Below are 15,250 nucleotides of genomic sequence, written 5' to 3'. Positions count from 1 at the left end.
GGAGAAAAAAAAACGGCTTTAAGTATCCATGCATCATAAGCACCCAAGGCTTTGCCGGTGGATTGTCCTTGCCAGAAGAGAATGCTCTGCCATCTCCAAATGCTGTCCGAGGTTAAGAGAGAGAAACAGAGGAATGCCTTCAGTAAATAAGAGAGAAACGGAGAAATGCCTTCAGTAAATATGAAGAGTTCTGCAACCAACTAATGTAGAGCCGACTGCCACCCACTTCCAGGAGGGGAATTGTTTGGAAGATACATCTCCAGTACCTGCTGATACTTGTATGCCTCGAGTCCACTCACTGAAATCAGCGCTGTAGGTACCAGAATGCATCAAGGGAGGGCAGGTCAGAAATCTATGAGTGGCACACAATCTCTCTCCTGGAACTGGGTAACTTGGTAGCTCTCTTTTTGCATTCAACTCGGAAACTCTGGGATTTCAACCAGAGCTCTAGGGAAAAAACCCCCCAAAAAAAGCACACTAGCCTTCAGAGAAATACAACTCTTTACTCCAGCTGCACACATGAGTTAGGTACAAAGTCACCAAAGGCAACCCGCATTTCACCACAGAGCATTCCAGCTCACATGAGCAGCTGGAGTAAAACTATTTTTTATTTCTCTAAAAGCTCATATACTGCTTTTTTCTTTGAGACTTTGCATACTGGAGTGCAGTGGCAGTTGTACTTGCCTCTCACATAGCTTGTGTGGCTACCTGGTATTTGCGAGTCACCAGGAGAGGTCCCAGGGGAAAAAAAAAAAAATCACCTGGCAGGTCTTGAAAAATCACTGAGAGGAAGAGGCCTCTCTCACGCCTGCATTACTGGTGGTGGTGCTCCTCCCCACTCTCACGCCTGCATTACTGGTGGTGCTCCTCCCCACCCTCACGCCTGCATTACTGGTGGTGGTGCTCCTCCCCACCCTCACGCCTGCATTACTGGTGGTGGTGCTCCTCCCCACCCTCATGCCTGCATTACTGGTGGTGGTGCTCCTCCCCACCCTCACGCCTGCATTACTGGTGGTGGTGCTCCTCCCCACCCTCACGCCTGCATTACTGGTGGTGGTGCTCCTCCCCACCCTCACGCCTGCATTACTGGTGGTGGTCCTCCCCATCCTCACGCCTGCATTACTGGTGGTGGTGCTCCTCCCCCGCCCTCTCTCAGTGTGAGTGGCAGCACATGCTCAAGAGAAGCAGCTGCTCTTTGCTCTGCTTTACAAATGCTGCAGGGCCCCTTTTGTTTTATTTTTTTTGTAGGGTGGGGGCTCAGTAGTTCCTCCTTCCTTTTTCTTCCCGCTCACTCAGAGCCGGTGCTGAGATCTGGAGCCTTAAGCCTTCATTCACTACTACCCAGGGATTTCTCCCCTATTTTAATAGCCTCTCCCTCCCTCCCTCCTGTTATTCACAGCCTGGTCACTGCAGCAACGGTCCTGAGGCCGGGAGCCATGCACCATGCTCCTTCTGGAAGCCTGTATCACGGGCTCTAAATCTGGCCAGCAGGAGTCACCCTTATCGATGAGCAGGACTCCCTACCCCAGGGGCTGTGAACACCGCTTCCACATCCCCGGCTGACCCACAATACGGAAGGCGCAATCCGGGAACTGAACAGGGGACCCTCCACATGGCATCTCTTGCCCACGAGAACTTTACTACCTTCAAGCGGTCCTCAATTTTTCCTCCATGAAAAGTTGAGAGATCTGACCCCTATTTATGAAACGGCTTAAGACCAATCTTTCAAAATCTGTCAGGTACTGTATCTTGTAAAGGATTTTGGTGAAATCTTTAAATCTATTTAGACATTTTATATACCGTCATTCTATGTCTATATAGAAGCACTGGCTTCCTAGTTGAGCTGTACTTCTTATTAAATTCATGAAATGCTGGAATGGTGATGGCTATTACCTGGCGATTACTACCATTACTCAATAAGCCTTCACATGGTTAATGCAACTCCAACATTGCTCTCTGCTTCAACGGCAAGGGGAAATGTGGAAAAGAGGATTTACATTCAGACAACAACCAACAAGGACTGAACTACACAGTCTGGGTAAACAAATAAGCATGGGAGTAGCTTGCTTATTGCGGCAGTTACTACCATAAACCAATTAAGCCTGATACTTCACTTTGAATGCATATACAACATTGCTCTCTGCTTCAACAGCAGGGAGAAATGTGGAAAAGAGGATTTACATTCAGACATCATCCAAAAAGGCACTGATCTGTGCAGTCTGGGTAAACAAGCATCGGGGTAACTTGCTTGATGCAGCGGTTACTACCCTTAACCATTAAGCCTTATGCTTCACCTTTGATGCAACTCCAACATTACTCTCTGCATCAATGGCAGGGGGTGGCAGGAAATTTGAATAAAAAGTTAGCAAGAAGGACCCTGAACTTGGTGAAACAAGTAAGTATGGGAAAATAAGTGTGGGAGCTTGCTCGGCAGACTGGATGGGCCGTTTGGTCTTTTTCTGCCGTCATTTCTATGTTTCATGAATTCACCTCCTTCAGAACGCTTTCTTTTACCAGACTTACAGCAAGCTCATACCAATAGGGAGAATTCAGCCTGGCAATTGCTATGATTTTTTTTTTTTTTTTTTTGCATTTTAGGTACTCAGATGCCAATATTCAGTAGGCCATTTAGCAGACAAGTTTTCTGGGTAAAGTTAGGCAGATAACTTGTCCTATATATATTCAGTGGGATAAACATCCCACTGAACATACTTGCTTAAAGTTATCTGGCTACATCTAGCTCACAGACTAGAGGTAGCGCTGGAAACTTAATCTTAACATAAGTTTATGTTTCCACAGTGTGGTGATGCCGGAAGCAGGGCGGGAGCAGCATGTTTCTGAGCAGCTCTAAAGTTATCCGGCTAACCTAGCTGGATATACCAGATATTCAACTAGGTTAGCCAGATAACTGAATCCCTCCCTGGAACAACCCTGAAATGCCCCCTTTTTTAACCAGCTAAATTCTGGTTACCCAGCTAGAATTTATCCTAAGGGCTAAATATAGCTAGGTAAGCCATTTAGACGGTTAACTATTACATTATCCGTCTATATGGCTTTTGAATATAGATCTCTCAGCGTCCTTTTTACTGTAACACCAGAAGAATCTTTTAGTGACACAGAGCACCGTAATGGGGGTTTGATTTTACTGAAAGAGTCTGCTGTATGTGGGCTGAAGCATGCAGGCCTTTGTTAACATCTTTAGGTAATAGCTATTTGTTTCCTTCCTCCAGATCATGGACAGGATAAAGTATTAAATAACGGAAGTCCAAGCACAGACTGCTGGGAGACCAGACTTGTAACTTTCTTCCAACTACAATTATATCCCACTAATAATCTATTGCTATCTTCACTTTGGCTGATCCCCTTATCTACTCAAACCTGATGTCTACCTATACTGCCTTTGGGTACTTCGATAATCAGTCTCTTGGGGTACTGTATTTAAAAAACATTTATGAAAATTCAGCTAAACTATATTAAATACATTTCATGGGGTAAGTGACTTTATGCAATTATCCTAGCAACATCAAATTATTTCAAAACAACTACCTTAATACCTATCAGGTCAATTTTAAAAGCGTTGCTTGCACAAAATTGCCCAAATATACGTGTACGTAGGCCATGTACGAGCAATGCAGATTTAAAAAAGCCACAAAATATGCGCGTATGTACCTGTGTGTGCGTGAAGCACGAGGGGGCAGAAAAGGGGCAGGGCATGGTAGTTCCAGAGTGGGGCCAAGACTTACGCGTGCAACTCCAAATTTTAAAAACGAAACCCACAATCTGCATACACTAGATATCTGGGTAACTTTACTGCTGCTCCTGATGAGGAGGAAATCTGTAGATCTCAAGTATTAGGGCTCATAGGACAGGGTGAGGGGTCCGGGTCAACTGGGCAGCCTGCAGGATGAAGAACCAGAGGGGTCTGAAAGACCTCGCTATTAACTGGACAAACTGGTGGACTAATTAGACAACCGGGAATGTGCCTCATGTGAGCATATTTTTAAATTTGCTGACATATGCATATCAAAGCCAACATGGTCCTATTGAAGACACATGCACAATAGCTGTGCTTGTGTAACCTCTTAAAATTAGGAGCAGACTTATGCGTGGTTCATGCATTCGCACGTAAGTGTATGCACCATTGAAAATTCTAGCGTATCCTCCCTCATGTGCCAATATGCACGTACATGGGCGTATTCGCGCTCGTTTTAAAATTGACTAGTTTGAGTGTTTATATGAAACCATATATCTATCCTACCTTAATGTAATGAACACAGTTTATGAAGTAATATATAAACTGTATTTTAAAATAAAATTTTTAGTTAAAAATTAATGAAAAATTACAGATTTAATTTTTATTACCACTTAAAGCAGGGTATTAAACGTGTCCATCTGTATCAGATCTTAAAGAACAGTAATCTATGATCTCTTTGCACACAGCAGCAGTTACAACACTAAACAGTAGTGGTACGACTATATCGGGCTTCCAAGAAGCTAGGGTGACCTGCATGGATATACGATGGTTAAAACCAAAACCCCAGTGATCTTGGCAAGGCTGGATTGGGGTATACTTTGTCCCAGACATCCTCGCTAATTTTGGTAGCTGTGGCGATTATTATAAAACTTGGAAATAAGACATGGAAGGAGGCCTGGTTGTTGGATTAAGTATTACTCTTGTAAGACTCAAAGTTGATGACAAGGTCTGAAATAGTCTACCGGTGGAAGGTGGTGGAGGCCAGCACTTTTAAATCGATTTTGAGCAGGGTTCTGGCAGATATGGAGGGCAGAAGTGAGGATCAAGAAGACAAAATGGAGGGATGGGGGGAGAGATGGTACTAGGCTGTATATGGAAAATGTATATGCTGATCTACCAAAAGATGAAGAATCTCAGCTAGACAGACTGGATGAGCCAATTTGATCTCTCTCTGCCGTCACTTACTGTGTTACTATCTTCGTTTGGTAAGAGGGTGGAGAAAAGGACAATGCCATACTTCAAATACACACCACATTTAGAAGATGACAAGTTGCTATCTATTGCATACTCCAGATTTTATACTGGAGCTGAAGATTGATCCACAATGGAGTATATATAAATATAAAGAGAGTTATCATGTGCTTTGCACATAAAAGGATTCCGATGTCAGCTTACACTAAAGTGACTGAAGAACAAGACTCTAGGGAAACTGTCTCTATTTTCATGATAAAATAATTAGTGGTCTCCTTTCTCAGAGGAGAACATCAGAAAATTAGATCCATTAGCTAACATTGATTTTTGAGCTCTTTTTAAATTTGGAAGTACCTAAACAATGATAGGCTTAGAGAAAAAAATTCCACACACACTTTTTGGTCATAAATCCATAAGGTAGCCATTCCTGAAAGAAACTATCCCAAATATATCGATGCTTCAGACTGTAACCTATGAGTTTTCAAAATGTGTCTGCATGAATTTACTACTCTTCGCCACCAATCAGGTGTACTCTGGAAATCTAATTAGTGATTAACAAAAGGCTTACCTCAACTGCAAAGCTCTGGTCTTCCTCCCTAAGTCGGCTGTACGTCAAGAGAAGACTCTGGAACATCTTCCATACACGAATTCGTTGCTGTGAATCCGAGGGGCGTATTCTAAAAGAATTTAAGAAAAGAGCGGAATCCATTTAAAATGTCAACTCAGTACTCTCAGGTCACTTTACCGTAGGATCTATGCACTAAGATGGGTTACAACTCACATGTTTAACACCTGCATTTGTTTAATGCAGATGTGCAACATTGTTAATGTGATGTTAGTATCCCCAAAAATGGGTGAAAAAAGGGAAATGGATTCAGATGACAGCCAATGCTGGGCCCCGACTTTTACCGACTAGGATACTGATATACAGACATTAAGGAAAAAGCACAGGACAACTTCCTATGGCCAAGTCCAAAAGCAAGGCATGTTCAAGCAGCATTGTCTGAATTATCAAGAAGGTTGCTCACCCTGTAAAAATGTTGCTAGCAGTAATTTTGTTATGGGTTTGACAGTTGCTTGGTTTTTAATTGTAAATATTACTACTCTTAACATAAGACTTAGGGGTGACCAGCACAGAGCTGCAGTTACTACCCTCAACAGAAACACGGGGGTAACCAGCCCAAAGTGGCAGTTACTACCTTTTGCAGAAATATGAGGATGAGGTGCACGGAGCGGCAGCTACTACCATAAGAAACTCACTGGGCAGACCGGATGGACCATTTGGTCTTTTTCTGCTGCCATTACTAAGTTACAAATGCAACTGCATCAAAAAAATGTGATCAAATACATTTTGAATGTCATCATCTACTTTAAATATAGCAATACTGCGGTTAAATTTACCTTGGGCCACATTGCTAAGTAAATTCTACTATACCTACACATGTATAGTTCACTTCTAGCCTGCCAAATAGGTCCGTGTACTGCCAGGTAAATACATGAAAGAGGGATGGGTGGGTGAGGAGGAAAGGCAGAGTCCTGAGTCTTCCCTCCCTCACCCCCAGAACCAAGGAACTGGAAGCAGGAGAAGAGTAACTTCTCTCCATTAAGCCACTCCTCTGGTCCCATTGCCCAATGGCGGTTTTGCTGCCTTTACACTTTGCACGTGTGGTTCAAAATGCAAGACAGCAAAGCCGCATAGTGAAGCGGCAGGATGGAAATCGGTTGCTCTCATCCTCCTGTCACTTTCTCATAAGTTTAACAAAGAAGCAACCGCTCCTTGCTGATCGGCTCTCCTATACATTTAGAATAGAAATTGTTAATCTATCCCTTTTTCTTCAAAACAGCCATGTTCGACTTCCCTGTTTTAATGTAACTTTCGCTTCCTGTGTTAACTGGTTTCCTCCCCTTGTTTATTGTAAACCGGTACGATAAGACCTTGTCTTGAGCATCGGTATATTAAAAGAACTTAAATAAATAAATAAATTCCGGGGAGAAGGGGAGCCCCATTTTCCCTCTGTGCTTAGCGGCCCTTTAAGTTTGGGTGGCTTAGAGCCCAGAGGTTGTGCCTACTAGAAATATGCTGTGCTACAATGGCCATACTCACTTCAGCACGGACCCCGTAGCATGGCATAGTCTACATAGTTTTATCATCAGTGTGTCTAATGGGAGGGGCTCTTTGTAGTATTAATTTGCATTTGATAGCAGAACTTGGCCATTGTCTGCAGATCTTTCTGTGAGAGGCAGCTACAAGCTTAAGTGAAATTGTTTTTTTCCCTGCCACCCTGCCACCCTCCCCCTCTACCCACCTAACTCTGAGTTTATGTTTCTTATAAAGTCTTCCCTGGACTCATAGTTCATTATCTTCAATTACTTCATTTCTCATTACATTGTAGTTCCTTACAGTTCAGATAATAGTAACTTAAACCATATTGCTTGTAAAATTTGATTTTCATATTCTACCTATTAATCTTTACTGGCTAACAATAATACTGTTAGTTGTTACTTCAAATACCTATTACAAATCTTTCGCTAGAACCTAAATGTTATCATAACTAAGGGATTACTGATAATGTAACAAAATGTCTTTCATTCAATGCAACAACTGTGGTGCTTATGTCCCAAGGCCTATCATTTGGAGAATCAAAGGTTGTCCCTTTTGCCTTCAGCTGTCTGCAATGAAAATGGAGCTGATTCATCTAAGGGAGAAATTGTAAAGGTTTCAATTAACCTCCCCTTCCTTGAACCATCCAGTATCTCTCTCTCATCTCCCACAGAGGTTTCAGAAACTCAGGAAAAAATGGTTTACAGTAGGCTCTGGCAGAACAAGACATGTGACAGACACCCACCTTCCCCAACTTTACAGCATCCTGTGCATCAACCCCCACTCCCACAGAGATGTCAGATATCCAGGATTGATAACCCAGGAACAACTGGATAACAGTGGGCTCTGGCAGAATAAGACCTGTGATAAAGAGATACCCATTCTCCCCCACTGTTACCCCTCAATAATGCCTTTTCTGCATTGGAGAATGAAGAAATCTCTACAATAGAATTTGAAGTGATGTCTGAAAGACAAGTCACACAATGCATCCAGAAGCCCTTCAATGGGATCAAATATCACAAAGAAAGCTGCTTCTGCTGGGAGACTCGATCAGAGGAACCAATTTGGGAGCACATTTTGATTTAACACAACAATTAAATTCCTTCAAGTATCCTCAGCTAGTAGAAATGAAAACCAGATAGTCAAAGTCATTGAAGAAGAAAGTAGGAACTTTGATATCAATGTTATCATCCATCTGGGGACCAATGACCTCAACAGAAATGGAATCCATGAAGTACAAAAAGATTTCCAAAATCTAGGAAAGAAGATAAAACACACAGCAAAGACTATTGCCTTTTTGGAAAGGGAAATGAAAAGCTATGCCATACAGATAATTTCGATTCCTGGCTCAAACCCTGGTGCGGTTTTGGTGACTAGGAAGTGCAACAAATCAAGGGAGAAAAATTGGAAAGCTACGATTACAAATGCTTGTAGACTGGGCAATAAAATCACAGACCTGCAATTCAACAAAATGTCCAAGTCCACCTCCTCCTAATGGTGGAGGGGGACTTGGACATTATTGTTGTTACGGAGACATGGGTCACAGATTCTGATTGGGATATGGCCATACTGGGCTATAACTTGTTAAGGAAGTGTCATATAAAAAAATTTACGATCCAAACAAAAAAACAACTTCCCAACCTAATTACAACAGTGGGAGGGCCTAGCTATTATGTATCTCCATCAAGCAATTTTTTTCCCTTTTCTTTAGAGGAGAAAGAAATGATATGCAACACTTCTTTTTTCATTATATTTATTAGAGATAAAATTCTACATGGCTACGGCACAGTTGCTCTATATTCAATCTGCCCTTAGCTTACGGAGGTCATCTCTAATATCTTTTATTAATAGGCCATGTAGCCAATCAATGCTTCATTCCCTGATGACAAGCATTCTTACTTCACATCATTATTGTTAACACATAATTGGACCAATCCACAAACCTAATTTAGGGTCTGCTGCCAATCATTTATTGTCCCATTGTAACCAAGTCCGAATACTGAAACACCACCCATTTTTCATACATACTAGGTGTCATCAATTATATCATGCTAGGTGTCAGTTACAAAGTCTGCTGCAACATTGCACAATCCATCCTTCTAGTCAGCACGTAGCCCACTACATATTTTGACTACAAGATATCCAAACAAAATCTAACAGTACATTCACTACTTAAGACAACAGCAACTCAGAACACAACATGCTTACTAAGCTCTACAAATTCTAAAAAATATTTTACTTTTATGAATATCCACTGTGCTCTCCAAATAGTCAATCCATCAAATATAGAGACCTTTAAGAACCCCGAAAAAGATATTTTTTACTCAAATTCCAAAGAAGGACAGAAAAGGGAGAAGAATAGTTATTTTTGTCAAAAACAATATCAAAGCAACTGTACTGCAAGGAACGAGGGGTAGAGAAGAAGCATTATGGGCAGTTTTAAAAAAAAAAAGGTGATGGTGCATCCATTTTTTCTGGAGTGGTTTACAAGCCTCTGACTCAAATGGAAGAACTAGACAGAGATCTGATCAAAGACATCCAAAAGGTGGGAAAGAAGGGAGAAGTGTTGATTGTTGGACGTTTTAATCTTCTGGACGTAGACTGGAGAATCCCTTCTGTGGAATCTACCAGAAGTAGAGAGATAGTGGATGCCCTCCAAGGGGCTCTGTTCGAGCAAATGGTAATGGAACCCACGAGGGAGGGAGTTATACTTGACCTAGTGCTCACTAACAGGGATAATGTCTCTAATGTTCAGGTGGTGTCCTCCTGAGCCCCAGTGATCATCAAACGGTATGGTTTGATATCACAAATAGGATATAGAGAGGTCACACGAAGACCCAAGTTTTGAATTTCAAAAAGTAGAACTAGAAGACTGGGAGAAAATGAGAGAGGTGGAACAAGGGTGGGCCAAACGAAAAGGAGCAACTATAGAGACAACAAATCTATAGGTTAGAAAAGTAAACAAAAGAAAGAGAAATAAGAAACCGATCTGGTTCTCAAAGGAGGTGGCTGAAAAATAAAGGCAAAAAGAACAGTGTTCAAGAAATATAAAAGATTCCAAAAAGGAGTAACACAGGGAAGAATGTTTGGTGAAACTGAGGGAGACAAAGAAAGAAATAGAGAAAGCAAAAGGTCAGGCAGAAGAAAGGGTTGTCAAAGAGGTAAAGTAAGGTGACAAAACATTTTTCAAATGTATCAGTAAAAGGAGAAAGGTCCGAAGTGGTATAGTGAAACTGAAAGGTGACAAAGATCAATGTATGGAGAGAGATTAAAGTCTTCATTAAAGAAAACCTTGGAGAAGGACCATCGCTAGTTGACAAGACTATGGATGGGGGTGAAGACAAAACTCCGTTTACAGAAGAAAATGTATGGGAAGTGCTAGGAAAATTGAAAGCAGACAAGGCCATGGGGCTGGATAAGGTACATCCCAGGATACTAAGGGAGCTCAGAGATGTGCTGTCAGATCAGCTAAAAGATCTGTTCAATAGATCCCTGGAAACAGGAGTGGTGCCGTAAGACTGGAGGAGAGCGGTGGTGATCCCGCTTCACAACAGTGGGAGAAGAGAGGAGACTGGAAACTACAGGCTGGATAGCCTCATTTTGCTGATGGGAAAATTAATAAAGGCTCTGCTGAAGGAAGGGATAGCGAACTATCTACAATCCAGTGGGTTGCTCAACCTAAGGCAGCATGGATTCACCAGGGGAAGGTCCTGTCAGAGAAATCTGATTGTTTTTTTTTTTTCTGATTGGGTGACTAGAGAATTGGATCAGGGAAAAGAGCTTGATATGATTTACTTGGATTTTAGTAAAGCTTTTGATATGGTCCCAGCTTGGAAGTGGTGCCAAGCTTGGAAGTGATGCCAAGGTAGTAGCGTGGATTGCAAACTGGTTGACTGAAAGGAGACATTGTGTAATGGTAAAATGGAACCTACTCTGAAGAAAGAATGGTGTTAAATGGAGTGCCACAGGGATCGGTTTTGAGATCGGTTCTGTTCAAAAATCTTTGTGAGCGACATTGCGGAAGGAATAGAAGTTAAAGTTTGTCTGTTTGTGAATAAGATCTGCAACAGAATGGATACGCTTGAAGGAGAAGAGAAAGTAAAAAGTGATTTAAGAAAGCTTGAAGAGTGGTCAAGGATTTGGCAGCTAGGATTCAATGCAAGAAGGATGGAGTCATGCATCTGGGATGCAGCAATTCAAAAGAGCTGTATGTGATTGGCGGTGAAAGACTAATGTGCATGGACTGGGAGAGGGATCTTCGTTTGACAGTGCCTGGTGATCTGAAGGCAGCAAAGCAATGTGACAAGGTGATAGCTAAAGTCAGAAGAATGCTGGGCTGTATAGAGAGAGGAATATCCAGTAAGGTCTCGCCTGGAGTATTATGTTCAGTACTGGTACTCTTATCTCAAAAAGGATAAAGACAGGATAGAGGCGGTCCAAAGAAGAGCAACTAAAATGGTATGGGGTCAGCATCGGAAGACTTATGAGGAGAGGATGAAAGATCTGAATATGTAGATCCTGGAAGAGAGGAGGTGGAGATAGGATGCAGACCTTCAGATATCTGAAAGGTTTTAAAGATGCGCAATTGTCAAACCTTTTCCATTGGGAAAAAAAAAATCTATAGAACTAGGGTTCATGAAATGAAACTCCAGGGAGGATGACTCAGAACCAATGTCGGGAAATATTTCTTCATGGAGAGGGTGGTGAATGCCAGGAATGCCCTTCCGGAGGAGGTGAAGACGAAAACAGTGAAGGAATTAAAAAGGAGCAAGGCATAAACACCGGGGATCCCTAAAGGCTAGAGGATGGAAATGAAGAAAAGGGTGCATGGAGGTAATTTGCTGGTGTGGCAGTTGCTACCCTTAACAAATAAGCCTTGATACTGTTAATGCATCTCCATCATTGCTCTCTGCTTCAAAGGCAGTGAGAAAAGGGAAATTGGATTCGGACAGCAACCGAGGGCCCCAACTTTTACAGTTTTGGGGAAAAATAAGCATGGAGCAACTTGCTGATGTGGCTTTTCCTATCTTTAAACAACAAGCCTGATAATTTTGATGCACCTCCATCTTTGCTCTCTGCTTCCATGGCAAGGGATAATGGAAACTGGATTCAAACAGCATCCGGGAGCACTACCTTTTATGGTCTGGGAAACTAATAAGCACGAGGGTAACCTGAACAGTGCAGCAGATACTGGCATAATCTTGTTGGGCAGACTGGGTGAATCATTTGGTCCTTTTCTGCCATCATTTCTATGTTTCTATGAGAATAGCTGAATGTGTTAATGTCCAGCTTACACCTTCCTCACGTTACCACAATATTGGCAAACAAAATGTATCCATAGTTTCCTCAGTCTTTGCTAAACTTGATCAACCTCAACTGTGAAGGGACCACAGTTGCATAGTTGGTTAAGTTGGAAAAGTTGGGGCAGTATTAATAGATGTTCCAGTTTGCCATTACACAACACTGGATAGTGAGAGTCGATTTTTGAAAGATTGCTATAGATGGTGTTGGTGCCACACAACAGCGTTGATTTGAAGATCCTTTATTCATTTGGAAGATATAGCTTTAGGAGAAGATTGAAGTAGTCATAATCAAAGGTGTTTTCACATCTGAGTAGCAGCATCATGGGTGTTAATTTTGTCTATTGCTTGAATTCTTTGTTTAAGAGAGAGTTACTGTGCAAGAGGTTGTAGCTGGTACATACATGTGATTGCAGTAGCGGGTAGGATTTTGCGGGTTGTAATATAATATTGTATATTTTATTGGGTGGGTTTTGCATGTATGCAGTTGTGTGTTGGGTTTTGTGCTGTGGGTGGGGGGTGTTTGATGTATGGATTAATATTGATATATCTTTTTGACTTATATAAAATGTTGCTTATAAGTATGTTTTATGCATTGATTTTGTATTTTTTCATGATTATTTAATCAAACGTTTGCTTGAAAATTATTGTATTACTTTATAATTAAACTTGTTATTTTTTTATGTATATCAGATTTTCTGTGGACACTGTCCAAGTTTTTTGCTAAGTTGTAAAAAGATCGGGAGGTACATTCCGTTCAACATTCTTCCAGTTGCCTAATTGCTACCTCTGCTTGGCAATCCAAAGAAAGGCAAAAATGTTTGGGATTTGAGCAGAATCCAATCATCAAGGTAGACACCACAAGCTGCCTTGTAAAAGAACTTAGGTGACAGATCTTGCCTAATTGAAAAATTCTGTGCCAGATGCTGCCTGCAAGTAGCTTCCATACAACTTCTTATCTCCCTATACACTGAAAATTGAGTTCAAGCAGCAGCCAGATCATTCAAGGTATTTGTGGCAGAGGGATTACAGCAATTTCAGAGTTTCCTTTAGTATCTCCCACCTTAAGGTCAAAGAACAAAAAACTGTCTGCAAAGGCCCATCTACGGCAGAAGTGTCATTTCAGACTGTGCATACGTACTCCTTTTTAAAGAGGTGGCCTTCCAAGGTAACCAGTCCAAAGTGGGCCTCAGTGAGCCGTTTCAGAACATAAAGTTTTCTGCGCAAGTTGTCTTCGTTCTCTGTCCCATCGCCATTCACTGCAATGAACAGGCAGTCTCCAAACTGTGAATAGGCACAGGGGTTGATCACACCAAAGGAAAAATGGCCTTAAATCACCTGCAGTGTCAAACTAAAGCTGGCTTCTTTCAGTTCTTAAGTAGGGCATTATACAACAGTAGGAGCAGCTGATCAAAACCTTCTGCTCTAAGGTGTGTTACAACACTTTGACTGGTTTTTACCAGCTGATCTGAAGCAGTAAGCTAATACTTAATCAGGCCGGTGCAATACCGTGCGCTCAGGCTAGCGCACACGTTAACCCACGGTTGGACACACGCTGATCCCCTTACTGCATTGGGAGCTATGGACGCAATAAGGGGCTCAGCATGTCAAAATCAGGGCATAGCTAATAGCACTCATCACATCTAAATGTCATGATGAGGCTATTAGCTATTACCCTCAGATGTAAAAAATAACCATGGGCTAGGCGCACACATTTTAACCCTCAAAAATTAACGCTAGCCCCAGAGCTGGTATTAAGTTGAACTGAAAAGCAGAAAATACTGCTTTTGTGTGGTTTCTCAGACTTAATATTGTGGGGATATTAAGTCGGATGAACTACAAAAAGCAGCAATGTGAAAAAAAAAATAAAACAAAATGTCTTGACAGCAGTCGGGTTAGGAAAACGGATACTCAGTTTACGAGCATCTGTTTTCCTAACCCATGGCTGTGTACGAGTTAGGAAAACAAATGCTTGTAAAACTGTTTTCCTAACATGCATACAGCAACTTCTCCTGGGCGCCTAATGCCGAGGAGGTGCCAAGGATGCCCAATTTGCCCTAGCACCACCTTTTTAATGCAGCGGCTCATTTGCCTACTGCATCACGCACCTGGCAGAGGTGGATGGGCGCGCGTTAGAAAAAAAACGGGCACTCCATTATGAGTGCATGTTTTTCCCGTGCGGATACTGCATCGGCCTGAATGAATGGTCCACATTTATTGCAGTCTCGCTAGTAGATTTAGCTTTCCTTCTGGATTACACTGATCTCGAGAAACTGCATATCCCAGTAAATTTACTTTTCATTACCAGCATCTCAATGCTTTATAGATTTGATCCTAACATGTTAACAGTTACTTTCTGATTCCCTTCAAATGAATTCTAGCATCTTTACAGCTATTTCTGATGTCAAGACAAATTCTGGCACATCTAGTGCTACTTACTCATTCTAAGGTGTATGGAAGCAACGTTGCTGTTATTTTACCAACTATGGCATCAATGAAAGGCCTTGCACATGACTATTTTGATCTTCAGGGCACATACCAGGTGAAGAACGCAGAGATGTCCATTCTCAGCAGTGAAACAGGTGTAGGTATCACTGAGCTTCTCCAGCAGAGTAGTACAGGAAATGATCAAAGGTGCAAAGAGGGTGTTAATGCTGTCGCCAAGGGCAGACACCTAAGATAAAGAAGCAAGAGTGAAGCAACCCACCAAACTCAACTGTCTCTTCTATCCCTAGCTAGGAGATTTTGCAAGTTCCACCGAAACTAAGACAGCAAACAGCATTTCAATATCGGATGTCCTTCAAGTTAGTCAAACAAATAAGCTAATTCATAGACAAGAGGCACACGCAAGAAATGACCAATTGACCGAACTTACAGCTATCAGGACTGGTCTTGAGGGTGCTG

At 41.9% G+C, this 15,250-nt stretch overlaps 1 protein-coding gene across 4 annotated transcripts in view; it reads right to left on the bottom strand.

Moving 5' to 3' along the window:
- LOC115095852 (Hermansky-Pudlak syndrome 1 protein homolog) overlaps nt 1–15,250 on the bottom strand; it is a 69,116-nt gene that overhangs the window by 38,080 nt on the left and 15,786 nt on the right. For all 4 annotated transcript variants that reach the window (XM_029610106.1, XM_029610105.1, XM_029610108.1 and 1 more), the window contains exons 4-6: nt 14,886–15,020; nt 13,488–13,630; nt 5,514–5,622 (exon numbers count right to left, since the gene is read on the bottom strand). In XM_029610106.1, coding sequence (XP_029465966.1) covers nt 5,514–5,622; nt 13,488–13,630; nt 14,886–15,020 — 387 coding nt within the window. The remainder of the gene's footprint in view (nt 1–5,513; nt 5,623–13,487; nt 13,631–14,885; nt 15,021–15,250) is intronic.

This window comes from Rhinatrema bivittatum, chromosome 7 (genome assembly GCF_901001135.1).
Source record: "Rhinatrema bivittatum chromosome 7, aRhiBiv1.1, whole genome shotgun sequence".
NCBI classification, from domain to species: domain Eukaryota; kingdom Metazoa; phylum Chordata; class Amphibia; order Gymnophiona; family Rhinatrematidae; genus Rhinatrema; species Rhinatrema bivittatum.
The sequence above is the reverse complement of the archived record's forward strand: the minus strand, read 5'-3'. Positions and strand labels throughout refer to the sequence as shown.